This window comes from Channa argus, chromosome 1 (genome assembly GCF_033026475.1).
Source record: "Channa argus isolate prfri chromosome 1, Channa argus male v1.0, whole genome shotgun sequence".
Lineage (NCBI taxonomy): Eukaryota > Metazoa > Chordata > Actinopteri > Anabantiformes > Channidae > Channa > Channa argus.
The window spans coordinates 45,266,147-45,289,242 of record NC_090197.1 but is presented as its reverse complement, the minus strand read 5'-3'; the positions used below and the strand labels follow the sequence as shown (position 1 = coordinate 45,289,242).

Sequence of the window (23,096 nt, the reverse complement as noted above, 5' to 3'; positions counted from 1 at the left end):
CCATTTCATCATAAAGAAGTTGGTGCTACTTCTTCTACTAACCTGCAAACATGCAGAGTCCAGGTTTCAAGCTTATACAACATCTTTACTGCCTGTGCATTTCCTTCATTGTGTTATATGATGAACATCACAATATCCACCCTGTTCATTAATATCAGTAAGAATCCAAAGGCAACGCAGTTCGATCAGAGATTCTGGCAAGATGATGGATTGGGAGTAGCCCTCCTAAATCTTTTACCATCCATTTCACTACACAAACATAAATCCAGTGAGCATGACACTGTTAGGAGTAGAAGAGGAAAAGACAACTCAGATCCACCCAGGGGTTTGGTTTTCCGCCCTCTGGCTGGAGAAAAGAGTTCCAGTGTCTTGTCAAATGAAGCTGAAAAAAAGCAGTTTTGTCCTGACTTTATTATAGCAAGCATTTTATAAGAAAAACAAAAGCAGAAAACTTTCTAATAAATCAGTCGGCACTTGATTTATTTTGTCTAATTCAAATATTAGTGGATAGTTTAATTTACTTCTTATTAATAAATTAAGATTTATACTTACTTTAACTTGATTAGATGTGAAGGAGAATAGAGGAAAACCTATGAACAAGTCCCTAATCATTGTTGGTGGAAACCTACACATGTGCAACTCACTGTGTACTTTTGCTGCTCTTCTCCTGCTGCTCATTCAAGGATGCCATGAAAATCAATTAGAGACACTTCAGTGATGTCTGAGCCACCGGAGGGAGTCAGCCAGAGCAAATTAGAACGCTCTCCCCTCTGTTTCATACTTTCTTTCTCATGCTAAGAGGGGAAATTACAAGCCAATCTATCAATTGATCCATGGGTGAAATGTGCTGTTAACACAATGACAGACAATCATTATCTCTTTATCTACTTTTGGCAAATTCAGTAAGAGAAAAGTAGCATATTAAAGATAGAAACACTGAACTACACAGTGCCAGTTTCCTTTGAGCTCCTCATGTAGCTGTGGGCCGCACAAGTGAAAGTATTCTGCACATGTAGTAATGCTAAATGGGGAATCATGTGTGCTGTGGGACGAAACCATTGAATAAATTAGTGCCAGATGAGAAACTTTGGAAAGAGATGATTGATTTGGACACAGGAGGCCAGAGAGTGTTTCTGCATTCAAATTGGCAGGAGCATGAGGTGGAATTACCTGGGAGGACATAATTAGCAGGATGTCTTGGAGATTTTCATGTGTTTGCTCTCGGCCGATTCCAAGATGTTCATGTGTGAAATATTTGGACAGAGCTAACGCGGCAGTATTCCTGGAGATGGAAAAGAGGTATTTTTAAGAAAATGTACTGTCTGGATTATGTTCAGTGACAAGTTTATTCAGTAGAAGAACTACAAAATAATTGGGTGGTAAACATACAGGATTCAAGGGGGGCAGAGGGCATCTCCCCTTCAACATAGTGCCATCTGAGATGGTGGTATTCACCCTTTGTTCTCTGCTCATTGCCTGATCGGGTGTGTTAGGTCAATGAGGAGCCAGATCACACTGTACCATCTTAGATCAGGGTGTAGTACAGGACAACAAAATAAACCGTGGTGCTGAGTTCTTCCTTTATTTTTCCTGGTTCTTTTGGAGCTTCTATAATGGCATAGTAGTTGGTTTTTTGACAGTGTTAATTGAGTTAACGGATATTCCCTACTTTGGATTTGGCTGTCTCACAGCTTGGTTCAAATCCATCTGTCTGCTGTGGTCTATCTCTCTGGAGATTTCATGTTTTCTGCTGTGTGGTTTTCTTCAGGTACTTTGGTTTTTCTCCCAGTCCATAGACACACATTCAGGTTACTGGCGACTCTAAATTGTTGTACATATTGTAATTGTCTGTCTCTATATGTGGCCCTGTGATGACGACCTACATCTAGGGCCATCCTACTTCTTGCCCAGTGACAGGAGTTCAGATAATGGATGAATAGATCAGTTTTGGAGCTTTTACAGATATCTGGACAATATTCCACAGCACCCTGTATTTGGATAATGCCTTGTCCTGGTGTCTTGTATTTCCTTCATTATAGGCCTAATGAAACCGTAACCAGATTGTGCAGAACTTACTACAGTATATACATGAACAGCTGCAGTTTTTCATAACTTGAAGGATGAGAAAATGTAATTATAAAGCCTCAGGCGGTTTGCCACTCTCTGACATAGTATGTCTCTGTATGCTTCTAATTAGTTATCAATCAGTGCTCTTCTTGACTAGTTTAAATAGGGTAATAAATGTTACTCATTTTGCTAAATTAGGAGAGAAACAGTTCCAGTAGCAGTGATGGGGTGAAGAGCAGAGGGGGCAGTTCAATGTTATGCAGGGCGAGGTTCAGCTGTATAAAGAGATCATGAACTGATCCAGTGGAAATTAATGGATGAGACCGTGCAAAAGCTGAAACAATTAACAGCCTCTTTAAATCAGAGTCAGTGTAGAGTTTGGTCTAGGGGAGAAGATCAAGACAAATTGTAACAGCGTTTTCTACAGCCTTGATTGTCAAATCCAAACTGGCGGTGGCAAGACTTCTATTGCAACAAAGCAGAACATAAAGGTGAAAAACATGCACACAATGCAGCTGATGTGTTGTGGACTGAGTTTACAAGTCTTTGAAGTATTGTGTTTGAGCATGCTGGTCATTGTTTAAAAGGTCACTGATTCTAATGACATTTCTAAGAGGTTTTTGTAATGGGGACTGGTGATGCATGATGAGTGCTCCAGCACAGGATGGAAAACACGACAACACACCCAGTGGAGCCCATGTGCTAATTGATGCCACCCCTCTTTTCATCTGTAGTGTGTGTGTCTGTGTATGAGTTTACTTCACACCTCACACACTTTGTCGCTGTCACACACCTAATTTACTGAACACTTGAAGTAGAATGTAAAAGGGACATTTATTGACACATCATCCAGTTAGAACAATGTGTATTACTCAACTTAATTACCATCCCTGCTTTTCTCTGCTGCGCAGCCAAATTTGGCAAGATTGCAGCGGCCGCTTAAATTGCTTAATTGATTTAGTTTAGCATTGTGGATCTGCTGATTGGTTTCAATAAAGCGAGGTCATAGTTTTGGATTGTATCTCCACATTTGTCATCAGCTGCTGTGATTGCACACATGCTGTATAATAAACCTGCAATAAGCCTGACTAAATAAACGTAATTACTGCAGTATATATCAAGAGAATTACTTTGACTAATAAAATAACCAGTGTTTACTCAGAAAGAAATGTCCATGTAAGAAAAACAAGTTGAGTCTGCAGCCACACTGGTGGCTCTGTGAACGCTGGCATCAGCACACAGTCCCACAGTCACAGTGTGTGCAACATGCTGATGTTAAGCAGACATAATGTTCACCATGCTGCTAGCACTGACAAAAACCATACGTTTACACTGCATATGCATTAAACCTGTACAAGAAGAACCCAGCTCTGCCAGGTAGCTTGTAGAGAAGTACAGTTCCTTTTAGTGTGACTTTTTGTTTATTGTTGTGTGCAACATGATTACCAGAGCCATTCTTGGCATAAACAAAAGTGATTTATGCACCTGATGTTGCATGTTTTCATAATTACAAAATCCTCCCCGTAAAATCAATAAAGATATGAATAAAGATGAACCAATCGTGATGAGCCAGCAATGATCATTAAACTGCCATCCTCATCAAGTGAAGCTCACATTACAGCCAGGGGAATCCCCTGGTGGCTTTCCAATAAAAGCCTGCTCTTTACGGCCCGTGGCATTCAATTTCCTGACAAGATGCTTAAAGAAAACTGTGGTAGGACTTTTGACATGTCTGTGTTAGATCAACACTTAAGGACACAGAGGCCATTTCACCCTGGGCATGAATGAACCCACCATTATTATCCCATGAGCAGCTGAGCGATGCACTCATTGTCACCTAACTGCTTTCTCACCTCGTTTGCATTCCAGGAGCAGGATTTTCCTATTAGGGGAAGTTAATAACTTGGTAATACTCTGAAATTTCAACCTCAGCAAAAGGCTGCTCAGGATTTTAAATGCACCCGTCCAATTTTTTACCCTTTCTACACTCTTGCATAATCTGCAAAGTTTGATTAACTGTAATTAATACTTGATTGTTGCTGCCAAGTGAAGGGGACAGAGTAATTTCATCAGCTTTAGTACAAGTCGGGGTAAAATTAAGTCTGGATTTACTTCCTCATTGGAGCAATTCACACTTTTTAAGTCTGTGTCAGTAGGGACATGTGAAGTCATTTACAGCCTTTCCACTCAATGCCCAAGGAGGCCTACAAAGTATTGCTGTTGAACAACCAGAGCATTACATGCCTCCCGAAAGGCCTAAATGTATGTAAGCAACAACTAGTGTGTCTACATGGTGACACTAGAGACGTAAATAGAGCCTGTGACCTTTCATATGGACAGATATGGTCTATCTGCTTCTGATCGATAGGAGGCAAAAAGGCACAGAGTGGTGAGGAATGCTACACTTCTTGCTTAGCCGAACACACACATCCTTACCACCCAGTAAAGCTGTCAGTCACAGCCTGCTCTCCCACAGTAATTGCACTGTGACTGAAAGGCCACACTCTGCAGGAGAGCACAGCTCCGTTTAGATACAGTATGTGATGTCTAAATTAGGGTCACAGACCAACTAAAGTTACATGTAGATGACAAAGAATTCTGAGATAGACTCTTTAAATCTAAAATGATGTTGAAAACTTGAAAACTCAGTTCTTTCCCATAATGGTAAAATTAAAATCAAATGCTGTGCTAAACCTCAAATGCTACAACACTTTTTTTCAATTAAGAGGCTAAATTGTTTTTGAGGCTAGTTGCTAATTTTACCACTGTAGCATTTACTGTAGCCCATTTTTACTGCTCACTGAAAAAGGCTCCTTGTTACTGAGTATCTGTGTATCTGGAAACAACACTAACGAGATGAGTGACAGTGAATGAAAGTAATAAGTTGTTGGCCAGAAAACCTCTACTGAGAAAAAACGCCTTATACAGACATGGAATCATGTCACAAGCTTCTATAGTGTAGAAAAATATCAATATTAAAATAAAGTTAATTACTTTATTGCCAAAAACGTGTTAGACTTGCTCAACATTTCAATTCTGCCGAAAAGTTTTTAATGCCTTCTTGCCTTTGGTGTTTATAGTTAAAGGAAAAAAAATAAAACAATTACTTCCCTGTTAAGAAAGACCTGAGGCTTCCAACTAAAGAGGATATGAGAAGGAGATGATTCAAATAATGTTGTGCATTGTTATTAGACTCATAAATTTCAATTTACACAATCATTTTTACTTCGCAAAGATTTTTTTATAGCACTGAGCAGGTTTATTATTAGGGCAGATTTATTGAGAGAGAGCAGGAGATAGGTAGAGAGAAAGAAAGAAGGATGAAAATAATCCACACTAAAGGTTTGAGTGATTCAACCTCAAGACGGTTCTTTACCTCCCACTGTTAAATTAGATACCAATAGTGCTGTATTGTCAAATGTGTGTATAACAACACAAAACAGGAAAAGATTTACAAATGTACATAAAGTCTATTTCATTAAATATTGAAGCATTATAGTAGGAACATTTGAACCTTTTTATACACACAATCTTATCTAATTGTTTACATGAAGCTTTGAACAAAAATATCTGCAGAAAAAAATAATGTAATGCAACTTTGAAAAAATCTGCAGTCTTTCTATTGGAACAGGTTTGTGCTGGTTTTGTGCACCCAAGGAATTTCACAATGGAGTAAACTGCAATGTGAAATGTGTCAGAGCTAAAATGTTTTTACTCAAATTCTTACCATGGTTATATGTGATGTGTTGATATACAGTGCAGCGTACAGTGGAACATCAAAATATGACATTTGGGGTATTTACAAATGCTGTATTATTTCTGGTGAAAGTGACGCAACATTTGGATCCACCATATATAATCCCTGTCAAATTAATTTGTTGTACTGTACAGCTTTAACTGCTTTCGCACAATTTCTTTTCTTTTCAGGTGACCTTCAGTAAAAAGGAACATGTCTAACTGCTACCATAAATCCTGACACATCAAACACAGCTTCCCTGCACGTGCAGACTGTGGTGAAGAGCTGCGTACACGTTTGCAGTAAAGGATAAAACAACGGTGCAACAGTGAAGTGAGTGCTCTCCTGTCCTATGGGTGCTTCATTAGTGGTGTGAGTCATTGTTGGTGCAGAAATCGAGTGAATGCAAATCAGATGTGATGGAAGGCATCTCCCTGCGTGTCACAGGCACAGCTCACCTCTGATGACTACTGTACTATAAATCATCCTGGTGTCAATGTGAACTCCCATTAGACACCCAAACCTGTGTACAGCCCAAGTCATAAACCTTGGATTAGACAAAGAGCACAGGAGCGTCGCGTGGCAGCAAAACACACATAGTGTCTCACAGAGGAGCTAAAAGACAGGGCAGCAGATGAAAAAGGTTTAGTAGGCTCCATAGTATCTGGCGCTGACTCTAAGAGTGTTTAAAAGAACCCTTGAAAAGCTCAGATCTATTTAATAAAACTGAGCTTGCTGAGAGGACAAAGTGTCTGCTTTAACACTTATTCATTTGGAATCAACTGCTTCCCTGTCCAAAATCCAAAAAGATCATGCTTGATTAGCTGTGTGAAAGTGTTATTGATTGTTGTTTGTCGGAACACAAAGCTATTTGCATTTGTGAGTAATGTGGCTGTGGTCGCTCTGGGAATGCAAAATAAAATATGTGTACAGTAGCAAATCTATGTTCATTTTACTTTCTAATTACATCTTTGTTTTCCATTTGGCTCTCAGCCCAAGCTGCATTAGCAGTCATTTTATTTTTTCCACATAGATTCTTGTGCAGTTGTTCCAACAGCATGGCCTGTAGGAGGAGGTGTGTGTGCCCTGAGCACCTGACTGAGCTCCCTGCAGACCAGAGGTCGCAGTCAGCACATTAATCCGAGTGTAAAATCCCACCTCCACTATTCTCATTAGGCTCGGCTGGAATGAGTGTAGTAGAGATGAGCATGTAAGAGATAGGTCTTTAAAAATGTGTTTTACATGTGAACATAATAGATTAATGATACAAGATAGAACCTGAATGGAAGGTGCTAGGGTTTACAAGTCTGATGAAACAACTATTCACTGTGAGAGAAACCTCTCATGTTTGTACATTTTATTAAAAATTCTTTTCTATAATTCACATCAATTCCGCGCTAATGATAAGTCAAACGATGACCTTGATTATACGAAAGCACGAAGAATAATGGAAGTTTCTCCCATCAAGGTGGACAGCCAGTTGTTGCGTTGTATTACAGTATGTAGAATATATTCAGCTCAGCCCTGTGCACAGGTTTGTTACTTTAATAAAACATGTCTTTTTTACACTGTAAATAATAATAAAAAACTTGAGGATGCAGAGCTTTAGTCTATTTACCATTACCTATAGTGATCTGTGCACTGTACTGTTTCCATGGTAATATTCTTCAGTATTCGTTGTCTTTGAACACAGGAACACTTGTGAGTGCAATATGAAGATGAAATACCACATATGAATAGCTCTTGTAGCACAATGATCTTTGTATTTGGAACACTTTGTATATTTACAAAGGCACTTAGAGTTGTCACTACCCAGTATGCATTTGCACACAAACCAAGTTAAAACCCATCTCAATAACAAATGGATGTAATAAAGTACTGTGTTCCGTAATGTAGAGAGACGCTTTCCATGTCCCTTTGTTGTTGAAGGAGCGGCTGTGGATCAGGAGGTGGAGCAGGTTCTACACTAAGCACAGATTCACGTATTCAATCTCCAACTCCTCTAGACTATGTCAAAGCCCACATTTCTTGTGTGTGACCTTACAGACATGTAGCTTCAGAGCAATCTTTGATGTTTAATCAAAGAGGCCTACTTAGAACCCCAATTCTGGTTTAGGAGTTTGACTGACTGAAGTGCAAGGGAGCTGTGTTAATCTGTTCAGTCTACTTTGTGGAAATCTACAATTAGATAGCAACAGCTGATACTCCTTAAATAATATATTAGAAGGCTTTGTTGTAATTTTATTCTAAATGTAGGTATTTTTACGTTTGCTGCTCTCTTGCTTCTCCATGTTGTTCGCTTTGTCTCCTCTTTCTTCAAACAGTTTCTCAGATCAGCCACACACTGGCCCCTGCCGGGTTGAGTTTATTTTGGAGAGAGCTTGATCTTGTCCCTAGCATAACCCAAAATGTTGCTTATGGTTGTTTTGAAGTACCTCAGAGATAGGGAAGTTCCTACTGTAGCAAAAATATTTGTGTGTCTGCTGTGTTAACTGTCAGTCCATTTCATCATCACTGTATGACATTAATCAGAAATATTAATATCTACACAACACAGAGCTCAACAACTTCCAAGTATCCTTTGGATAGTATATTATTCAATAATACAGAAATCTACTGAAATCTTCCTCACTTGACTGTAACTTAAGTAATGAATAAAACTGTTGAGTGGCGTGAAAGATTGTAGGAGATTATTAACCACACAGAAAATCTGAATGTGTAGATCAAACGATATGCAGAGACAAAAAAAAAAAAAAAGAACAAGATCGAGAGGACTCTTTGTTAATGAACAATTTGCAGAAAAATTCCTTTTAAAACAAGAAGAATGGAGTGGAACTCTTAACTTGAATATTGTTTCTGTTATGCATGAGCTGAGGCCTTGTGCCCTTTGAGTGAGCTACATGGTTAGAATTATTAATGAGGGCTAAACCCAGGCTAACTGAGCGTTGAAAGGGTCTGATGATTTGTGATGAATTTTAAAGGACCATCCACTGCCCCACACATCTGCTGTCCCACTGAAAAAGAAAAAAATTTAATATTATTATACACTTCAGTTACGTCAAATTAAATCCAGTAAAAACGACTAAATGACTGCTAAATGTGCATTAAAACACAAACCAATGACAAAAACAGAAGAAATAAATGAGCCACAGCCTCACAGCAAGTGCAAAAGTCATGATTCAAATCATTATTGAGTGTAGTACTGGTGATTGGACCAACGTGATAAATGGACCAGACAGCTAATCAATAATTTAAAAGATTATTGCTAATAGGTTGAACAATGCAAAGGAATCCTTATTGTTATCATTGTTCTCACAAAAAAAAAAAAAAAGATTGGAGCTGTGATAAAAAATGTTTAAAATCTAACGAATCAATTTAACCGTCCGCTTATCGGCTACAGCAATTAATATGTTCTGGTAACAAAAAAATGTACTGTTGATAAATATTTTTCGGCCATTTTCCTTATATTTCAGTGTGCTTGCAACTCTAGCTGTTCATCACTGTTACCTGCTCCGAACATCTGTATGTGCGACATGCAATATATATGCCAGGAAGCGCTGTGGATCAATGAAGCGGAGACAGAAATGATGTCTGACCAAAGTCAGTGCTCATTTATTATTGAGTATCATCCCTATTGTGGATCCACAGCAGGTGTAATGGCACCCTTTACTGACTTAAAAGTGATATAATACCAAAGACACCATATTCACAACTGTGTTAAAGCCAAACATGTAGCCACCTGTAACTCAGAGTTTTGTTCAAAATAAAAACAAGCTGTAAGCCAAACGCATTTATATAGAACAAATGAACAACCTGTTCTTACGTGTCCCTTTCTCACCAAGGGCTTTGCTGTAATACAACAACAGGTTTTTTTTCAACTGGAAATGGCTTTTTGTCTGGAATGTGCAGCTTTAGCCACAATCTATGTGCACATAAAGCCAGACCAGACAGCATTTTCAACCAACCACTGACTGAAATTAATTATTGTAACGGATAGAAATCTAGCAATACCAATCTACCAGTGCAGCCAGAAAATAAGCTGTTGGTGCCCTGAAATAAGATGCCAGGTTTTGTCTGAAATTGAAGACCAATATTTTCAAAAATTGCTAAGAATTTCAAGTTGAATCTGTCACAGTTTTCAATGACAAAGGGAAGTAAGGGTAATTGGGCTTAAAGGGGTTAGAGCAACAGTCAGTAAATACATTCTAAAAACAGAAAAACCCCTTTTTATTTCATACCTTTGGGAAAATGTGACTGTTATATAGTTTAAATTTAGCTGTTTGTTATTATATTTAGCTTAAAAACTGGGTCATCAAATTGATTTGCAAATTCTACTATTTAATTTGGTGTTAATGAGGTGTTATATGTAATAATCATTTGTAATTTAGTTGTACATTCATTATTCTCTCATTGCATTTCAGTTCATTTAATCCTGGTAATTTTCAAGCCTCTTATACTCTACATAGAACACAGCCCTTCATCTTTATTTGTGTTTCCCCATGGTATTCTGCAGAAATGCAGAGATAAACATATTTATGATATGTATACTGCACAGTATGCATGTGCAGTCCTCTAACTGGACAAACACGTGAGGAATCACTGGGAACTACGGCCATTTTTATAAGTTACCTCACAAAGCCACAGTACTGCACAAATTAGCACAAAAATAAATTGACCGCCCCAAACAGATATTCACCACATCTAATATAAAAAAAGATGAAGTTAGCTATAAAAGTTAGTTTAAGTGTCAGAAATGTGGCAATTCCAAGATTAGCATTGCAGCTAATGTGGCGCTAATTAGTAGATCAGCATTATTAAGAACCAACAGAGGACAACATGTTTATTATATTATACCACAATGGGATGCTCATGTCTCCTCTGTGGACAGGTGCCTTGCTCGAGGCAGCAAATCCTCCCTGAGAGAGAGGGAGAGAGAGCCCTACAAAATAAATCAAATATTTATATGCAAGTGGGCTCTGCTGTTAGGCTGCCATTTGCATTCCTCTCCCTGGTTGGCTGGCTTTACTCTCATGAATATCACCAGGATGTGTTGACTCTGCATGACTGGGATCCAGTGTTGAATCTACGTTGTGGTTTCAGGCACGGTAACAGGAGGAGCAGGAGGGGTCCTGAAGGAACCGGCTGCCGTCTATTTTGGGTCTTTTGTTTAACCCAATTACAGTGTCAGTGTGCGCTAACTGAGCCAGAACCAGGTGATGTGCCTCCTTCCAGAAGTGGGACGACAGCGATAGAGACATGGAAATGTGATGCAGCCAAAACAATGTCTGGTAGTTTTATACACTGAGACAGGGAGAAAATGGATTACACAGTGAGAAGGAGCTTCTTGTGGATTGTGTAGAATGAAAAGGCAGGTTCAGGTTAACATGCAATAACAGCTCAGGTCTCCCTCATGATGTGTGTGACACCTCTCTATGACCTTGGCAGCTATCAACGGTGTCAGGGCTTCCAACAATCCCAGAGCAAATCACATTTTAGCTGGATGGCTTTTCACATCGTCATCTATTACAAAATAAATGTATACCCTAAGATAAGCTGTCAGTGGAGCCCTCAAGCCGGGCCGCAGTAACAAGAAAAGCATAAAGTCGGTAAATAAACGAAGACACTGCAGCACCACCTGAGGCCCTGATATCTAAAATCAGATCGTTTCAATTTAGAGAATTTTTTCTTTGCAAATAAATGAGGTTATCATTTGTGAGAAGCCACCAATGAGGCAGGATATAAAAGCCTAGCTAGTCAGAGGCACAACTCTGAAAACAATCATATCCATGTTACACTGAGCCAATGCGTTTCCCCCTCAGCATCCACCCTCCAGCCATCCACCTGAGAAAGCACTTCAGGAGCTACTGAAGTAGGGCAGATGACAGTTTTGCCTGCGTTTCTCTTTTGTCTCTCCTACTGTGTGGTATCACCTTCAGCCCCACTGCCACTTTCAGAGATCAGATACGGATCATAGCATCATCCAAACATATTTCATCTTCCTCCTCCACTGGCAGACTCCTACAATTCAAAAATAAATTCTTCCCCCTTTAGCCCTGTCTTGTTACGTTATAGCAAACTTTTTGTCAGACCTGTCACACATTCACAGGTAGCTATAAATTGCACTGGGAAAGTTAAACATACTGTAACAAAGTCTGTGGCTAAGGAGAACTTCAACCTATGGCTCCTTCACCTCTGTGCTCTTGTTAGTGCTGCACCAGCTGTTCTCACCCGGGGCAGCCGTGGATCAGAATGTAAAATGTCTTACACCAATCCAGGGGCCTGCAGTTTGGTCCCACAGTTGTCTTCCCAGAATCCTAGAATCTTTTGTGATCTTGCAACCATGTGTCCTTTTGGAGGACAACGTTGTCCTTCAGCCACAGCATAAAGTCCTTTGACATGATCATAGCACAGTAACTGCAGGCCCTGCTGGCGACATTGATACGGAAATTGTCAACTCAAAAAAAGTAACACTGTGCTGCACTCTTTGAGCTTTGTCTAAGGCATCTGATGCCATCGATCACAGTATTTTTAAGAGAAAAAACTGCTTCCTGTGGGTTCTTGACGTTTCTGCTCACACCTGGTTCAATTTGTGTCTTTAGTGGAGCACAGACTGTTGCTGCTGATGGTTTTAAATCATCAGTACTGGGATTTTTATTTAGCCCATTGCATTACTTTCTATATTGATAATAATTCTTGTCCAACTCAGCACTTTAGTGCACATTTATGGTATCCTCGTCTTTGGTTTCAGCTCCTTCTCCAGGTTACAGGCGGCTTTCAATGACCTGCTGAGCTTCCCATTGAATTCAAAGTATGTTTTACACTCCAAAAAGTGTGTAATTCAAAAGAAACACAAAGTACTGATGTATCAAATCCAATCCATGTTGTGAATCGAGATATAATTACAGTACAGCATCATGAATACTTGGGAAAACACAGGAAGAAGAGTATCTTACAAAACAGAATTTGACACTGCTTTGAAAACAGTCAAATATGTGGTACAATCTGTCAAATTGTCCAAACTGGATTATTGGCATTACCCTGTGTATGCTCATGCTTTCGTTACTGCACTGGATGCTGCTTGCCACAGCGTTATCCAATTTATCACACAGGGCAGCTTCTGTGTCACATTCACTATTGTGACTTATGAAAAGGTCAGACGGTCATCCCTGACTTAAAGAAGGCGCCAGCATACCTGTATCTTTCTATGGAAGCTACAGAGGCATTTAACATGCTTTGATTCACAGGGATTTGCCTGCAAAACATCCTCACAGCAACTCTAAGAAGTTTGAAACTCTTATGTACCTCATTAATTGAACAATATGCAGTGCAGCTTGGTGCTGGAACCTCTTGAAAGATTTTTAAATTTTACTTGCAACTGTTTCTAGTGACACTAAGTATCTATGTGTGTGTGTGTGATGGGTACAGTGTGTTATTAGAGTTTCTATGTACTCAGCTCATCTGTGCAAAAGATGTTCTAATGTCAAGGGGTCTCTTGATTAATAAGGCTTTAATCTAATCGAAAAACTGTATTCCTAATTAATATCAGCGAGAAATAAAGGCCACCTGTGGAACTGAGTGATACGTTAACCCAAGTTATCAAGATAAAGTATGCATTTTTTACCTTTTCTATCTTCATTCGTGTATGACTGTCTTGAAACTGTCTTGCACGTTCTGTTTGCTCTATGTGACACATTTCATGTACTACCTGTACTAATTCAGCACAGCTACTGAAAAGAGAGAAATTACCATTACTCTTGTGGAATCTGTCGAGACAGTTGTGTGTTAGGAGTATTCACTGTGGATGTGACAATGAAGTGGAAAGGTGGATTCTTCTCTCTCTTGGGTGAGAACGAACATGTCAATGACATGGACTTAGTGTCACTTTGCCTCGGGAAAATCATTATTGTTCCACGTAACGTAGTGATGCAGCACGACTGGAGCAGAGCAGGAATTGGTACTGACTTTATTTGTCATTGTACCCTTCAACAGACATCATTCCTAATTAGGTCTCCATGGAAAAGACTAGACATCTGGACTGTTTGCTCATGAATTAGGTGAATGATGTCCTTTTGTGTTCTCATCCTCCTCCACATTACTTCAAGCTTGTTTCAGTAATATTACACTAACAACATGCAGTTATCAGTGGTGTTGTGAGGCGGTTGGAGTTATCACTCCATCTAGTGGCTGTTTTCATTTGCACGTAGAAACCAAGGGGGTTCTGCATTGCACACAATGCACCAGCAGCATGACTGTAGTGCCGCCTGTAAGCTTTTTCTTCCACATTTATGCACATGGACCCAGAGGTTCTTTGGAGCTCCATTACTGATCAACTGCAGTGATCCATCAGTCACTTTATTGTGCAGTCAATTCACTTCTTTGTCTAAGTATTCATTTATGCATCGACTCTGCACATCTGTCCAAACATGTAATTGATTCCTCAGTGTACAGTCTATATGCTGTTGCTGGCCTGACCAGCAACAATATGCAAAAATCAATAGAGCACTAAAAAGCCCTGCCGACGTTCTGCTCGGGCTGTTTACCCCTACATTGTAGGCCCATTTGTGATTACTGTTCCCCCCAAAAAGGGAATTTTAAATGAGTCAAAATTCACTGGCTCATGTTATTAAATGTAATATGAAAAATGTAGAGATATTACCTGCCTTAGCTCTACAGACAGTTCACTGTTTTGGCCTTATGGCCTTTACCTTTTGGTGTAAAGTTTCACACTCATTTGTTTTCACCACAAGGCAATGTTGTGTTGTTAGCAGCACTGCCTCAAGCAGCCAGAAATATAGTTTATTTTTTTTTAGAAAATACAAAACTTGCATTGAATGAGAGTCAGATGTTGTATTTACAGAATTGGACTGTATTCAATGCTATTAATTTACTGTTTAAGTTAATAGCAATTATGAGATCACAATCCCTACATGTTCTTCATGTATTATCTTTATTTATGAGATTTGTGGCAAATTGCAGCAATAACACAGTAACAATGAACATTTACAGCTCTAGTACCAACAACATCTGGAATGATTCAACATAAGTTTAAGATTCACATTTCTGTTAAGTCTAATATTTTATCACTATTAAGTAAGCACATTTAAGCCAGTGTGAAAACCAAATAAATAATTAATGAAATTCATACTTGGAATGTATTTATAGATATACCACTGAGGTAGGCGTTGAATTTACAATCATCGTTATCCCACTGCTAGTTAACTGAGGTTATTTGCTTTATTCATAACAGCGTGAAAATTTTAATATCACGCTGAGGAAATTAGACAATAACAACAATACCCACATGTTTTAAGGCACATACAAAGGTATTTACAAATGTGTTAAAGCTCATCCAAGTACCTTGGTAATAACATTGATAAAGTGCTCAATAAAAAACTGTGGTCACTCAGTATCAGAAGAAAAATAGACCTCCATTTCAGGAGGTAAGCGGTTTTATAAAGTACTTTTTTTCATAAAATGTCCGCAAAACACAAAACACAGTTTACAGCAGTCTAGAGAAATGAAGGCAGAGCTATAGTTTTGTGAAGTACAGAATCTACTTTAGATTCTTTAGTACATTCAGAAATAAGTCATTTGGGAGAATTGTCTTAGCAAAGATGTCCTTTAAGGAATTTCCTCACATTCTTCTTTAATCCAGTGAAGGACGATTGCCCTGACAATATGTCATACAAGTGGCATCGCAGTAAGTCACAGACTTATTTCAATACAGATTTTCTTCAGCAAGTTCATCTGAAAGGAGACAGAAGTTATATTAGTTTATATATTTTAAAAAAATAGAATATTATTACTTTAGAACCTGTGCACTGTTTTGAAATTTACCTTGCTGAAGGCTACTCTGCACAAAGTGGTTGAGTTGATGCAACCCAGTGTTTTGGTCATGGTGTTCCAACTGCAAGCCGAAGGGATCCATGGCAGTGAACTCTGCAGGAAGCGAGTCTTCTGGGGTCTCCATGGGGAGAGGAAGGTGCTCCTGCTCCTGCTGATATGACCCAGCCCTGCTGCACACTAAGCCTTGCTCGTAGCTATATGATGCAAAGCCGGAGCCTGATGTGCTGATCTTTCTTGTGACTATGTCCAGTTCTTTTACGATACTACCAATCACGCCATCATCGAGGAGATGGTCATGCTTAAGAGGAAGGCCTGAGGGGATAGGGGGGTGGCACGGCCAATCGCAGGCTGCATGCAGGGTGCTAGTAGCTGCAGGTTGGGATGCATTTTTAAGCGGGATCAGAGTATGGTACATGTCAAAGTTATTGGCCAGAGAGGAGATCTGCTGAGCCAGAATACTGATCTCGGCCTGCTCCATCTCATTGTACTGGTTAGACTCTGTGGATGTGGGAGACTGGCTGGGGGTAAGAAGACTTGAATGTATGGGCAACGCAGGCAGGGGAACATGATGGAATTGGATGATGCTGCCCCCCTGTGGCTGCTCAAGAGGGCTAGAATCATCTTGATGCAGAGCACAGTCCAATGGGCTCTCGCACATGTCGGACACAAACAGGAAGTCTGGAACTAATCGAGCATCAGATGTACAGGCCTGGAAATCATCGTCTGGAGATGAAGAGGAGAGTGGAGAGCGGGCAGGGAGTGTGCCAAAGGCTGCCTGCTCAAAGGTTTGTTCAGCTTCAACAGGGATGGAGTCAGAGGGTGAATGGTGACAGGTGAGCCCTGCTTCTGGGTAGGAGTAATAGGAAGGAGAGCCCTCGGGGGAGGACAGCAGCTGATCTGTGTATCCATGCACATCCATCAGGAGTTCATGGCTGATCTCCTCGTGCAGGGGGGAGCTGGAGGAGCCCTGGCTGTAGGGAGGGGTGAAGAGAGCGGGGCTGTGACCAAAGGGAACAGGTGAGCTATCGCCTTGGGAGGAGCCGCACGAGACATAGTATTTGTCTTCCTGTGACTCCCTCCTACCTCTGGCAACTGGCTCCTCGCTTTGGCTGTTAGATGCCCTGTGCCTTTTCAAACACTTAGTGTTGTTGTAGCAATTATTCTGTGGTGCCTGTTGAGCTGTGTCTTGGCAGGAAGAGGACGGCCTTAAGGCATCACTATTCATTTTCTTCTGCAGAAACCTGGCCTCTGTTTCACTACAAAAGCAGAACATTGAGTTATACGTCAGTGTTTATATGTGGATAAAAGCACTGAATCGTTTTGTACACCGTCAGCTCAAGTCTGCAGGAAAAGTGAAGTTTGTCATACCTGATGATGTAGTTAGTGCAGCTGATGGCCTGACACTCAGAGTCCTTTTTAGCTCGAATGTAGCTCCAAGTCCATGACAGATCCTTGCACTGAAGTCTCAGCACCATCTCTACCTCCAAGCCCTCATCTGCCTTCACTGAAACCAGCAGGAAAGAAATGTTTACGGTTACTAAAGCGCACACTGACAAACATAACACACTATAAAATATATAGTCAAACCAAGCATAAAATTAAGCCCGACACAACATTGAATTTACTTTTTTAAAGTTTGTTCAACTCCTCTGCCAAGCAGCAGGCGCTGCTTTAAACCTCTGCAGAAATTAATCCTAAAGATTTGCAGCTCCACCACACTTACCTAAACTTCTATGAGAATCTGCACTCGATGAAAGGTCTTCGGGGTGGACGAGACTATACCATGATCGACCCATCATTTCATCCACTGAGTACCCCAAAAAATATAAAACACTGCAAAGGAAAGATGTAGAAATGTAGAAAAGCTGCCTATGAAACTTATGCTCATATCCATTTAAAAGGGAAATTGTAAATGTACCTGTCTGACAGGTGAGTAAAGGTCATATCCAATCTGTGGATACTGTTAAAGTTGTGACAGAAGTGGGAGTCAGAGCTTCTCAGACGATTTACAGTGGGGGTACACAGGGCCACGAACAGAGGCTCGGTGGTGGAACAGGCTGCAGTGAAGGATGCACAGGGCTGAGGGAAGGACAGGAAGCTCCCTCTGACCAGCATGGAGCAGCAGCTGCCGTGTTGCAGCTTGAAGGCTTTGGAGGTTTGCATACAACAGATAAAGCTCCTTTCTGAGTAAGTAAAGAGAATAGAAGAACAAATTCATGAAATGCTGCTGTGAATAAAATATTTTAAAAGTCTTGAATGTATTTTTAGTAGCATTCTTAGATACTTTTTCTTAGTATATGCAGTACATTCTTAAATCCTGCCATTGTCATTGTAAAACAGCACTGTGATTCCTGTAAACCCTAACTTTGTGCTTACCAGCTTCTTCAGTATGTTATTTTACATTATGATTTTGCCAGCCTTAATGGTAATATGTTACGTCTAACACATTTCAAAGTCAGATCTTTATTGGTACCTGATGATGAGCTGCTTTCGACATCCAAGTTTGATTTAACAATATTAACATCAGAGGGTTCCACCATGTCATAGAAAGTGTCTCCCTGAAGCACATCGACCTGGAACAGTCACAGGTTTTTACAGTCAGATGATGATTATTGCCCAGCATGCAAAATAAAAAGGTCCATAAAGATTCTCCAATTAAAAAGTGCTCCAACATTTGAATTAAGAAGCAACTGACTCACCATTAAAATACCAAGATATTCATTTACGTTTTCAGACACGTAGACCAGCCTCCCATGGGTGGTAGTGACCAGGATAAAACCATGCAGGGTTTGAAGAAAGGCCTCGTATGGCAGAGGACAGTGTGAACTTTCCCCAGCTGTTAGTCCTTAGAGAGGGAAGAGTGGGTTCAGCATTGGTTACACTTTATGCATGTCTGCAGGTTTTCAGATCTGTAATCTTTGATATATCCCAGAAGGTTCTGCAAGCTTAGACCCATTTTGTTTGATAAAGACACATGTAGAATGTAGACTAGAAGTTCAAAGACATTAAAAAGTAACAGTATCTAAAGTTTGGAGACTCACCCTGGAAGAGAACAGATTTTCTGATGTAGGTGCAGATGGCAGCCATGGAGTGCAGGTAGGAGAGACGCTCCTGCTCCTCCTGGGTGATGGGCAACAGAGCACGCATATTCCTGATCTCATGATTGATGTGGTCCCGCCGGGCTTTGGATGCTCCTTTAGTGGATCTGTGAGAGACCATGGTGACCGAGGTCAGAGATTAGAAGAAAACCGATGAGGCTAAATCTGGGGAGCAAAAGTTGTCTCTACTGTCACACTTTTAATTCAAAAAATCTGCCTGAAGTGATTCTCCTCCATGTGCAGAGTGTGAGAGAAAAAAAATCAAATCAAGACAAGAAGAGTAATTGGCCTGAAATGATCTAGTCTCTTTTTCACAAGTCAGCCTGATGTCTCTTCCCCATGAGCTCAGGCAGACTTTGAATATCAAGGGTTCCTATGGAAACTGCTGATATGAGAGGCTGTCGTGTCTGCAGCAGAAATGAGGGCTCTCAGTAGACACTGTCTGTGTGATCAGTATCAGTCTGGGTCCATCCACACAGAGCCGGGGGCTTTTATAGCTGCCAGGGCTTCAGCGTGGGCGTCACACACAAAGGGGAGGCTGGGCTTAGCCTGCTCCTTTCATTGCCTTATAAAGTGGGTGTCTATGGAGTGGGGCGCCCCACGTCACAAGGACACACAAAGTGCCACAAAAGGAGAATTATATCAGTTCAAATCCCAGTGTGTTAACATGACATTTAAATGCAGAATAAATATGTGAGATTCTCAGGATTTTACATCTGTGTGTGAGTATAACATGAAGGCTGCACCACTTTAAATTCAATACAATGTATAATTACTAGTACTAATACTGTAGTATAAATTAAAAGTGATTTTTAAAGACCAGTGATGTTTTTGCAGGCTTTTTCTGCCTCAGAGCAACTTGACAGTGTCAAGTCTGAAGCAGCTTGATAATTATTTTAAAGCAACTTGCTCCCCATGGCTTTAGTTTAGTGTGTGAATATACAATTCACATATTTTAAACCTATCTCTGACTTCCTTGTTTTAAAATATTTCTCTTCTTCTGGCTAAAAAAAATGCCTCCAGACAACCTGGAGGAGATTTACATCATTAGGAGTTCAGATAATATCATCTGGGGAAGCTTTGAAAAAGCAGGTTGACCACGATCCAACCTCCACAGTAAGAGCAATGAGATGACACAGTCTGAACTTAAGGTTCCTCCAAGTGATGTCATCTGGAGGCATTTTCAGCCAGAAAAAGAGAGATATTTTAATACAGGGACGTAAGAAAGAAATTTAAAAACATTATGGCGGCTGTAGCTCAGTTGGTAAGGCAGTTGTCCACAGACCACAGGGTCAGTCCCCGGTCCGGCTATATGTCTTAGTGTCTCTGGCAGGACACTGAACCACTTACAGCCCATTCCCATCCCCAGCTGTGCAGTGCCGGTGCAAGCCCGGTAGAGATTGGGGAGGGTTGCGTCAGGAAGGGCATCCGGCCTAAAAACTGCGCTAAATCAACCTGCGGACAATGATCCGCTGTGGCGACCCTGAACTCACGGGACAAGCCGAAAGGAAGAAAAAATGTAAAAAATACATATTTTTTTTTTACACCCCAAACTAAAGCCATGGGGAGCAAGTTGGAAATTGGTGAAGTTGCCCTTTAGGGCATCAACTGCAACAGTGTCGCTGGATTAGTATGTATCACATAATGTACCAGGCTCCAGACGAGAGAAAACGGGATTAAGTGCTCCCTGTGGCGCTGCACCCAGCAGAGTTTGGGTCTACATTTTTTCGACAGCCATTTGTCGTTTCAGCCACTAGAGGAAGTGGAGCAGAGAGTAATGGGAGTCTCACTTACCTGCTCCTTCTGAGGGAGGAGCGGCGGTGATCTCGGGGCTGGTGATGTGAGGTGCACGGAGCGCTTACATGGCATCTGCACGAGTTGCACCACAGAGTCATTTTGACGCTGAAGCGGCCACCTGCGGTCAAAAAAACCCTTATTATCATTTACTTAAAACTAATTTGACCTAGAATAATTGGGGTGGGGGGGTTGAAAAATCCCCGTGAGGAGAAACGATCTTTGCCGAACATCGTTCGTCTCTTACCTTTGCAGGGTCTAGTCTGGGTGATGAGTGTCAAGACTTTGTGCGTGTGTCCCTCCTTTTATACCCTAAAACCCGACCCCTCTCATCTAGCACAGTCGGTGGGCAAGAAAAAAAAAAAAGAAAAATGGGATAATGTTACTTGTTGTGACGCAATGACAAATGATCGAGGCGGGTTATATTTGGTGAAGTGAGCCCTAAAAATAACTCGGTAGATTAAACCAAGAATATGATCAGGCGACTTAAAGTGGGAAAGATGTGAGAGAGACGTGCGTACTTGGGGATTCGTGGCGGTAATTTGCAATCATTGCTTTGTAAGGTGTATAAATATTGTGTTCATTAAATATTCATACAATAATCATTTCGTGTTCCCTATATAAATATTTGCGGTATCAGTAACATTTGAGTTTTCCACATCAACTCCAAAGATAATTAAGAGGAAGCTAAAAGTGTTTCATTAATTCGAGCTGCAACAGCTGGGATTAAAAAGTTAGTGGACAGCAAACACATTCTGAGGAATGTGCAAAGTGGATTTCGTAATTTCTTAATTGCTTGAAATCTAGTTTACATAGTTAGTTTTTTTTGTATGAAATTCCCTTTTGTGCTTCCCTGCAGTGTCCCTGCTGAGAGGAGAAGTAAGTAATATACTTCTAATAAATTACATTATTAATACTGATGCATTAATGTGTTAGTAGCTTTTCATAGCTACACAAATGATCTAGATTTAACTACTTTATACAGTGTACAGTTAAGTAGGTTACTTAAGTGGTTCACTAGATAAGGGCCAGGGTCCTACAGAGGGTCACAAGATAAATCTGAGGGGTGAAGAAGTGATAAATGAGAGACAAAAAGAAAACTTAACTTTTGAAAGACATGTTTACTTCACGGGCATCCTTGATGTTTCTGTGAAATACCTTATAATGATTTATTTTAATACCTTAATTTGAGTTTTGTTTAAAAAAATGCACCTGTTGTAATAGCTAATAAGTTTAGCACTTAGACATAATATGGAGCCATGTCTACAGATTGGTTTCTGGTTTCATTACAATTAGAATATGTAAAAAGTCATATCTAAATAGTCTATGTATTTTCTAAATGTAAACTCTTAATGGCTACTGTACAAGGAAACAATCAAATTCCACCAGTGTTGCTGTAGCTTATGTGTAAAAAATTAAAATGACAAAACCAACTTATTCTAAATGGATTAATAAAACGGTTAAGTGTGTTTCAAAAAGGTTTGTGCTGAGCAGATCCTCTGTACTGACTACGGACTGGTTCTTTACACCACAAAGACATTTTAAGTTATGAATGTTGTCTCCTTTATTTAAGAGATATAATGTCCCTTATAATACTGCAGCTGACCTACAAGAAAAAGGAAAAACTTCTGTGACAAAATAAATATTTAAGAAAGTGTTGGCACTTTTCTGTAATCACATTAAAGGTGCTGTCCCAGTGAAAACAACCTGCCCTACAATGTGAGGTGCAACACCTGGGTAGGTGCTACTAATTAATAGAAAACTGCAGTGTTGGGGTTCCTTTTTTCAGACTGATGTCTGTTATCTTTTTGATTTTATTGATTTATTTAGTTAATTAGTTAGTTAGTTAGTTAGACAAAACTTAAACCTAAAAAAACAATAGCTGGAGTCCAGCTTCATAGTTAAACTACACTGTCATTATCATTCAAGTCACAGCAGCAAACCAGCATGATGCATCACTGTTTAATTTCTGAACAGACTTCTGAGGCAGTCAGCTATGGCAGTTTGTCTTCAAAAGGCTTAAACTGCATGTGCATTAGTAACTCAATTAAACCCCTGCTGGAAGGGAATTAAGCTACAGGGCTGTAAATGTGACGTACTGAGGCAGACAGGCTTGGCTACTTTCACAAAATGAGTTCTTTTAGCAGATGAATAGGTTATAAGCATAAAAAAAAAAAAAACACGACTAAGACATACTAGAAACCTTCCATTTGATTTTTTTAAAGCAAACATGATACTCCACCCAAAACTTAACATTGAACATTGTTTCTTTTTTTTTCAGTGTTATGAAAAGGGGACTTGTGTTTTGATAAGTTATACACCTACAGCTTCAATCCTCCAAGGGTTCATGCTCCCTTAATGCCCCTTTTCTCAAATCCCCAATTTACTGGCCTCAACAACGCTGGGAGCAGAGAACTCGAACTTGAGTGAGGTAATTGGACAGGGATGGGGGGGGGGACAAGACAAAACAAATCACTTCGAACAAATCCTCAGTCTGATTCTCAAGGGCCAGTGGGATTGTCCAAGTCCTGAAGGGAAATTAGAGAGTAATTTGG

At 40.1% G+C, this 23,096-nt stretch overlaps 1 protein-coding gene across 1 annotated transcript; it reads right to left on the bottom strand.

Annotated features, from left to right (window-relative positions):
• Positions 1-14,731: 14,731 nt before the first annotated feature.
• On the bottom strand, positions 14,732-21,757 carry npas4l (neuronal PAS domain protein 4 like). Its single transcript, XM_067525570.1, has 10 exons — positions 20,789-21,757; positions 20,542-20,662; positions 18,691-18,854; positions 18,349-18,494; positions 18,123-18,222; positions 17,568-17,832; positions 17,373-17,482; positions 17,018-17,153; positions 15,641-16,905; positions 14,732-15,550 (listed from the first exon to the last, which is right to left on the bottom strand). The coding sequence occupies exons 2-10, from the start codon at positions 20,640-20,642 to the stop codon at positions 15,522-15,524; spliced, it is 2,316 nt and encodes a 771-aa protein (XP_067381671.1). The 5' UTR covers positions 20,643-20,662; positions 20,789-21,757; the 3' UTR covers positions 14,732-15,521.
• Positions 21,758-23,096: the final 1,339 nt, after the last annotated feature.

What these genes read in the sequence shown, in the direction of transcription:
- npas4l (XM_067525570.1), bottom strand. Translation starts at nt 20,642, where the DNA reads ATGACTCTGTGGTGCAACTCGTGCAGATGCCATGTAAGCGCTCCGTGC. An exon ending in TCCTCCCTCAGAAGGAGCAG is followed by an intron (nt 18,855 to 20,541) that starts GTAAGTGAGACT and finishes GGTCTCTCACAG; the next exon opens with ATCCACTAAAGGAGCATCCA. An exon ending in AGATTCTCATAGAAGTTTAG is followed by an intron (nt 17,154 to 17,372) that starts GTAAGTGTGGTG and finishes TGCTGGTTTCAG; the next exon opens with TGAAGGCAGATGAGGGCTTG.